Source organism: Eufriesea mexicana, unplaced genomic scaffold, assembly GCF_001483705.2.
Source record: "Eufriesea mexicana isolate 0111107269 unplaced genomic scaffold, ASM148370v2 scaffold4744748336, whole genome shotgun sequence".
NCBI classification, from domain to species: domain Eukaryota; kingdom Metazoa; phylum Arthropoda; class Insecta; order Hymenoptera; family Apidae; genus Eufriesea; species Eufriesea mexicana.
In genome coordinates this window covers 274,360-283,466 of record NW_016907909.1, presented here as the reverse complement: position 1 = coordinate 283,466, position 9,107 = coordinate 274,360, and the positions used below count along the sequence as shown (strand labels likewise).

The 9,107-nt window shown below is 38.9% G+C and overlaps 1 protein-coding gene across 1 annotated transcript in view; it reads right to left on the bottom strand.

Moving 5' to 3' along the window:
• Positions 1 to 9,107, bottom strand: part of nAChRa7 (nicotinic acetylcholine receptor alpha7 subunit) — a 271,960-nt gene that overhangs the window by 5,824 nt on the left and 257,029 nt on the right. Inside the window, exons 7-8 of the mRNA XM_017911599.1 lie at positions 6,168 to 6,362; positions 3,731 to 3,817 (exon numbers count right to left, since the gene is read on the bottom strand). Coding sequence (XP_017767088.1) covers positions 3,731 to 3,817; positions 6,168 to 6,362 — 282 coding nt within the window. The remainder of the gene's footprint in view (positions 1 to 3,730; positions 3,818 to 6,167; positions 6,363 to 9,107) is intronic.

Here is a 9,107-nt window from a genome sequence, read left to right as displayed (position 1 = left end):
CTGCTTATTGTCCTCCTTAATGAACCCTCAAGCATTCTCGAATTCCGTCGCACCGTGTAATTCGCATCCTCAATTTTAATTATTCAGAATGATCACAGACGACAAATGAAGGAAGACAGGTCGGGCGTTTCAGACGTTTTGCAGAACTACAGCAATAGCAAACATTTCATCCCTTATTGTGTTTCGCGTTTCAGCAATCCGGACGAGGTTCACAAGAGTTCTCAAACCGATTGTCACTTTGATTATTTCATAAAAAGGTTAGGAAGTTGTATTTATACAATATACTCGTCGACGAAATCATATTTATACAAGTTACAAAAATATATTTCGTGGTAAAAAATTGTGGAATATTTAATTATTAAAACGAGTTTCCTCATTTTCTCTATTTTCACGGTAAAATAATTATTTTGGGTCGGATGATAATTGTAAATATACGAAACAAAAATTTATTAGATTTTATTGCGTTAGTTAATACTGAGAGCTGTAATCACCCACACCAGTGTTAAATAAAATACAAAAATGTGTTCCAGCGCGAGATTTAATATTTGCTTGGAAAGAATTATTAAAATCAACAGGAGTGATTAAAATTTGAAGTATTTGCACGAAAATGGCCGATTAAGGAGCAAGTTAGAAACTAATAAAAATTCTCGATTTGTAGCTTCTCAATTTGCAGCAATCAACGCGAAAGTATTACGTCGAAGATATTTGGATATAGTCCATCCAGCCATTGTATTAACCAACTGAAACAGCCAGCGAGAAACTGCATTACTGCGAATTCTCTGCAGACTGTCGCATTTATTGTTACCCGAAATGCACCTTCCACAATTCACGAATTTTCAGCAGTCCCTTCGAAATAATGTTTTCCGGAAGCATTGCTGCATTTACATCTGGCTGGGCTAAAAGGACGATACTGCTCGGACACTTTAACGGAATTAACGGTCTATAGAATTAAGCGGAATCTTCTACAAAAGGTGCAATTCAATTCTTTAACCCCATTTGTTTCACGTAGCAGGTGGTTACATCTCCGAGTTCGTTCCTGATGAAAATAACTTCGCGTGTTAGATTCCACTGGTAAGGCTCATTACGATAAAAGAATTCTTTGATTTTATACAATTTCCATAATGAATCGTTGCAAAACAAATTTCGTTTCTAACGAAAGCAACGTTACATTTCATTCGTGAGGCTATTTAATTGAATTACAATATTTAATTGAAATTATAATTTTTAATACAAATACGACATGATGTTAGAAGGAAAGGGACCTAGAACTTAAGATTTTATTCGCAAGAAATACTATTCGATGGAAAATATAATTTTTGATACAAGTGCGACGCTATGTTAAAAGGGAAGGGATCGAGATCATAAAATTCATTCACGAGGAAAACTATTAAATCAAAATTATAATTTTTGATACAAGTACGACGCGATGTTAGAAGCGAAGGGACCGAGAGTTTAAGATTTCATTCACGAGGAATATTATTTTATCAAAATTATAATTTTTAATACAAGTGCGACAATTTGTTAATAGGCAAGGGACCGAGAACTTAAGGTTTCATTCACGAGGAAAACTATTAAATCGAAATTATAATTTTTGATACAAGTGCGAGGCGATGTTAAAAAGGAAGGGACCGAGGGCTTAAGATTTCATTCACGAGAAAAACTACTCAAGTGAAATTATAATTTCTGATACAAGTGCGACGCTATGTTAGAAGGGAAGGAACCAAGAGCTTAAGATTTCTTTTACGAGGAATACTATTCAATGAAAATTATAATCTTCGATATTATATGGCAAGTGACCAAACGCTCCTAACCTAATAGAAGCACGTTCACCTAAGCAATCCAAGTGACAACGAGCATCGTTCAGTTCGAAATTGAAACTCGCAGAGACACGATATTTAATTTTCATTAAATCGACTGCCCTTTCGAGGGTAAACCAGCTAAGAAGGCTGGGGCATGTCGACTAGAAGGAATTTTTAAACGCAGAGTAAACGGGAAACGACGAAGAAACGGATCCGAACCGACCCATTTACTACTCTGTCTTCATACCTGAAAGCCGTCGTACGTCCAGGAGCCGAATTTCATCTCGCAGCGCTGATCATCAAAGGGAAACCAGGTAATGTCTATCTTGCAAGTGCTTTTGAATATGCCGGGCGGTACGTATAAGCAGGTCCCATTGTTCTTCACGACGACGTTCGTCGGGTAAGTGCCGTCGAACCCTTCGTCCGCGCTGTAACGAACAATCGTTAACGTTAATCGGGGTTCGATTGGTCTTTAACAGGGGTGCATTTGGGACGTAATCTTTGAACTCTCGAAACTCGAGTACGGGAGTTCGTGCGATTTCGAAACTTCCGACATCTCCGAAACTTTGGATCTTCGAAACTCGAGCAACCAAATGCTGATTTTATTTCGTAAGAATTTTTCGAAGAATTTGGCTTCGACGATCTGTATCTCGACGGAACTTTTGCGTTACAGAAAAATATGCAACTCGGAATATTAACAATTATTTAAAAATACCAATGGTCCACGTCAATCTGAATTTAGTATGTCTCCATTTTTCGTATTCTTCGATTTGATAGGAATAAAATTTCTAGGATTTTAACAGTAGTTTCGAGGATTTCAAGAGATATTACAAAAAATTTTTAATTGAGAATTTTGAATCACGAAGGAGCAAAGCTTCCAATTTCCTTCTTGGGATTTGCAATACGAAGGAAAATGTTTTCGGTTGGTGTAAACACTGTTGTATATCGATGTGGAGACAAGAGAAGTGTAAAAGCAACGTACATGAAGACGAATATTTAATCTAAACAGTGAACAAGTGGGCTACAATTGTACGTCGTTCAGACAGATGAAATTTCTGAAAGCCACTATAGTGGCTCGTCGTATCTAAGAGGTTAATCGAAGTATCCCCAAGAACACGCTCATACGATTCGTTCCATTTTCGAATACGATCACGAGAAGAATAACCTAGTCCGTTGTACGTGGGGAGTTAACAACGCGTTAGGAAATATCGCGAGAGAGTCTCGGTTATAGCGTTTCGCCTTTAACTGCTAGATTTAATGGCGTTCGTCCGAAGAAGATTCGCTTTTGATCACTTAACCTTTGAAAAGCCGTTCACACGACCCCGCCGCGAAATTTTGCACATTTATCACGGCGCGATGATCTAATCCATTGAAGCAGGCCAGGCTATCGGCGCTGCAACTTATTTAGCGGCGGGAAGAACGTGATACCTTGTACGGGAAAATAGTTTCCTGAACAATGGAGCTTTCGGATGATCGAGCGTTCGGATAACGGACAAAGAGGCGAGGGATAACGAAGGTTCCATTGCATTACTTAATTCCATTCGCCAGCCGAGATCCAAATTTCCAATGAAACCGAGCGACGCTCATCCGCAGTCTCGCGCAAGGAGCTCGCAGACACGTGACGTTTGTAGAGCGTCGAAATTCCCTGAATCGTGATCCAGGATACCAGGTCGAGGAACCGCGCGACACCTGAGAAATTTTTCGAAACCGTCCCCACGAACGCCGCGCCAGATACGTTGCGATATTCGAAGTCTTTGGCGAATTATGAATAAAAGATCAGCCAGCTCTTGTCTTTACAGCCACGAAACGCTCCATTGTCCCCAGGGCCAACGGTTCGAAAAAAGCCGACTTTATTTCGGCCACGGGGAGGACTCTGAGGTCGCCGATAAAACGAAGGGAATAAAAGGGGGGTCTGAAATTTACGGACTTACCCAGCAGAGGCACGGCGTCCGAAGTCGCTGGCATTGTCTCGGCCACCATATTCAGGAACACAGTGAGGGACAAGAGAATGGTTACCCCTGCAAAAGAGGTTCGTTGGACCAATTAATTATCACCGTACCTAGAAACCCTCTAAGCAAACGAGATTAATCCACAACAGGCTGAAGGACTCACAGCTGCTGATGCTCGAGACTCAAAGGTAAGACCAGGTGTCAGTGACTTTTCCCATTTTAGATAATACATATTTTTGCGCTCATCACTATCAACTATCGTGCTCTAGTTTTCTCTCGAAACATTTCGTATCGGATTTTGCTCGATATATATCGACATATTGGCGTATTTAGGAAGCTGAAGCCGATGGAGAAATTTTTCGCGATTGCTTTCGTGATTTTTTGGTAAGCCGAATTTTTGTTCACAATTATAGCGTATTTGCGGTGATAAAATTATGCGTGCTGTGAAATTCGAAGTCACGTAACGGTGATATGCGTTAACTCTTTGAAGCACGACGGTGTGAAGTACGTTTCACCTTTTTAGCGTCTGTGACATGCATGGTGGGACGTTGTCGGTGGTATCCCTGAATAGTGACATTGCTAGAAGCACAGCAACGATAAGAAATACTCACTGCGTGATCCTGTGTTGTGTGGGACGTACCACTATTCGTGTGGGAAAGAACGTGTTTCGTGGGATACCTGCATTTCCACTATTTAAGTATGCAAGTGAAATTTCATTTTTTCCCTTAATCGTCTTGCGTTATCTCTGTGCCAAGTAAATAACATAAAAGCATTCCGTGGCTTTTTTAAATTCAAAAAATTCGGTGCAATTAAGCTTCCTTTGCTGCTTGCAAAATCCTGTACTTCAAAGAGTTAATTCGATCGATGATGGAAATTGGAATTGTTAATCGCGAGGATGAAAAAGCCACGTTCGTGAGTTTTTCACGTACCGATTGAATCGCGAAATCATGAAGCAACGATGATCAATAAATTCCACTACTTCACCGGGACATGAATGTCTCTGATCGACATCGACACGGCTGTAATCTCCTGTACAATTCAATACGTTACGAGAACTCGACTGAATCTAATCACGTAAGCTGTTATAGCGTGCTCTGAAGCTTGCAAGGAATTGCAATTATGCCAGCGAGCGATTTGAACTTGCCGGGAGATAGTAATCACCGGAATCTCGGGGAAGACTCATAACGAAATAATGCGATGACTTCGTGAACGCGTCGGCATGATAGCATGCTGCTGCTGAATAATTGGCCAGAGTTTTAGAAACCTTTGTAGTACGAGATTTAACGTTAAATCCCGTGTAAAATACAATTGTAATCCTAACGCTTTTTCTCTGTAATCGAAGGATTTATATATAAACTGACAATTTTTGAATCTATGAGAATTAAAAATCCACATCAGTGTGAAATCGGTAATGCAAGAAAACGGTGAATTTTTTAATTATATTATAAGAAAAATTCATTGAAATCATTTTTAATACAAATCCTTCAATTATTGCTACACGTGCATGTAAGTAAATTAGATGAAAGACTAAACACATTACATCATATTAAAATATAAATTTACCATTTACAATTAATACAAATATTCATATTTACGATCTGTACCCTGGTTGACAATATAAAAATTAAATTACCCTGATTTATTAATTACGCTTCTATCCAATTCCCCATAATTACACCATTTCGTGATTTACCAAAGGAATGATTTTAACCCTTTGACTGCGGTACATTCTCGAAGAGAATCATCAATACAGATATTTGACAATTGACAGAACAACATTGAAACAATTGCCGATATTCAATTGCTATGTTATATTTCAGATGGAATCAATTGGTAAAGTAGCAAAAGTGATAGAGTAAGAAAAATGTAGGGAGCGTGTATTTATATATTGATAAATTTGTGCCGACGTATACATGCGTCTTTCGTATATAGTGATAGACTTATGAGAACGTATATATACGTCTTTCGTAGTGAAAGGGCTAAAGAAGGTATGTTCACAATACCAGGATCGGAATTTGACATTAAATACTTCCGATTGTCGTGAATCTTACTAAATAAAATTGAACACGAGATAAAAATGATGAAAAGAAGGCATCGTATAAATCACAAAACGATTAAAATTAATCGTTTCACGAAAATTCGCTATATTCTACGCTCTACTGTATGTTATACAATTTTCATAAAAGCTCCTAGAGGAACGAGCAGTTGTTTACTTATCGCTTTCGCGAGCTATCGTGATGCCCGTATTCATTAGCGTAACGAAAGGAAATTAATTCGTGCAGCGAAGAATTGTTTCCTTCGGAACGAGGACGCTAGGAAACGAATAGTTCATTAACCATTCAGCAGTTTCCTGCCGTAATTCTGGCGATAGGTAGGCAACGTTTAATCTTCTAACATGCAGAGCGGTTATCTAACTTGCCTAGAGAGAGCTTCTCGCCGGAATCGGGTGGCAAGGTGAATCCCAGAACGGCCATGCTGGCAATCAGGACACACGGCACGATCAGGTTGAAGAAATAGTAAAGAGTCCGCCTTCTGATGATCACCACGAACGTTATATCTATATATGGTTCTGGGCAGCAATTGTAATAAATTTCGTTCCTTTTACCAGGTACCCCTGTAACAAGAAGACGAAGAATATAAAAAGCAAACCAGTGGATCGGCATCTAATTATCCTTCAAATTCACGCGTCGCTGAGACTCCTCTCTCAAGCCGTATCTAGAGTAATACCAATCTAGGGTCCCAAGAAGATCCTATACTTAAATAATTATACAAATTAGTACAGGTAATTCCGCATTTTACATTATTTACATATTATAGGATACCATTTTCAAGGAGGTTGCGAGTCGGCTGTTGCCAACAAAAATAAATTATAAACCGATCGACATTTTCCAGAAGCAAATGTATAAGTTATTCTAGATAACAAAATTAAATTGCGAGGCCCCTACGGGGAGGTGAAGCGTAGGTTAACCCTTTGACACTCGTGCCCTTCAGTCGCCATTTGATAAAATTTCGAAGCTCGATATTAATTAATATATGAAATTTAAAATAATGTAACAGTGCGCGAGGTATCGAAATTAAATAATTCTACATGTCAATTATTACACGATTTCTTATTTAGTGCTCTAAAAATATCAACAGCTTTATAGCAGAAAATTTTTCAACTCGTACCCTTCTTTAGCCAAAAGATCGTCGAGTGCAAAGGGCTAAGAAAAGCATAAAAGCATGGTCCTCGAGGACCAAAACAGAGTCCTTAGAAATCAATTGTGACCAGTACAAGCGTGAGTCGCTTGGTGTTGGAAAGAGAGTTAAATTAGAGTGCGTCTTTGTGTGTTTTCGTCTCGTTATCTCGGTGTTCTTTTCCTAAGTTAAATCAGTTTACGAGTTTTGAGTTTGTGTTATTCCGTTCTTGTTCTTTCGTCAATTTTCGGTGTCCCGAGACCAGTTTCCGTCATCCTACAATATCATCATTTGCACCTGTTCTTTCATCTTTGCGAGGCTATTTTATGCCAACCCGGCATATTTTTGGAACCTACCTACCATGCAGTAAGGGTTACTTGCACTCAACAATTCCGTTCAACCTAGATACTCTCTCTTCCTCTATTTCGCAATCTCTTTTACCCATTTTGGACAAACAGCCCAGACATATTTAGGGACATTCAGTCACGTCCAGCCGAAACTCAGGCAGGTGCAGTTCTCCGCACTCTAATCTCGAGTACACTCTGTTCTCTCTCGCATCTCTGACACACTCGCCACGTACGTTCACAAAATTTCCATTCCCGCTCGATCATTACTCGTCCATGGAAAAATTTCATTACCCATGTTCTAGTTATCCCGTTGGATCGTTTTACGCTTCAGAGGATCCATCATCGGGGTGGCGATCTCTGCCAAGCTCTAACCTTCTCGCGACTGGCAACCTCGGTGTGGTAACTTTTATCGAAGCTTTTGCCGGCTACGTAGAAGTTAGCGGAGTTAGCAGAACGCAGCAGACAGCGAGGTCAACGCAACGACGACACCGCGACCGGCAGAAAAGTGCCAAGTGTTCAGCTACGACGGATTCAGCTCGCATGGAAAAGCTCGTGAAATAAAAGGCCCGATAGCGATGACTCGACTATTTCTACGCGACGTGCACTATGCACTCGAATTATATCGACATACCGGAAGGGAGACCGCGACTTCATTTTCAAGTGTTTCTTCGGTTATAGCCGCATTTCTCAGCGGCTGCAGTCACTCAAGATACATTTCTGCCGAGGGCTTCATAAGCTTTCTATGCATACCGCGTACGTACCGACACCTTGCGCGTATGCATCCCGGAAATAAAAGCTACGTGTCCGTGGAACGTGACACTTTTATTTTACAATTTGCGATTTACAAACCTGCATGCGTTCTTTATATACCACGTTACACCGAGTATCGTAAGTGCCTGTTTTTACCTTCTACTTTTACGTGGAACATTTTTATGAACAGATAAGAGCATATGTTTACGTATTTCCTTGTTATCGAGGGAAAGTATCGAACGAGTAAAGAATGCCCATGAAATTGACTTTCCGTAGAATTTCGCGAAGAACGTATTAACACGAGAGGTGCCTTTTAATCGCCATTTGATAAAATTTCGAAGCTCGATGTTAATTGATATATCAAATTTGAAATAACGTAACACTGTGCGAGGTAACGAAATTAAATAATCCTACGTGTTAATTATTATACGATTTCTTATTTACTTAAAATTTTTCAACTCGTACCCTTTTCTAGCCAAAGAATCGTCGAGCGCAAAGGGTTAATATTATACATAGGGTGGATCACCGCATATTGACATCTAGATATACGTCATTATTATTACGCATAACGAAAAATTACGTAACTTCATCTGAATCATTTTTCGCTATACGTAATAATAATGACGTATATCTAAATGGCAATATGTGGTAACCCACCCTGTATATATACAAATATGTATAAATATATAATAAAATAAAAATATCAAAAATATTCGATGCAAATTATCTATTGCAAAGAGTCGAGGGATATTCATACAAAAACATAGAAACGAGCTTATATTCGCCATCTAGATATACGTCATTATTATTACGCATAACTAAAAATGTTTTGGATGAAATTACGTATTTATTCCGATACGATAAATTATCACTTCATAATGAAGCATTTTAGAGAAAAAAATACAGACGTGTTATCAATTTATTTCGAAGCTGGGAAAAGTGTTACACATGCAGAAAGATTATACGTCAATAGATTTACTCGACGAAATCATCCAACATGTCATATTTTTGATAATGTTTTTAAAAAATTTCACCAAATTTCACCATTTATTACGCAATAAATACGTAACAGAGATTAAATTGTA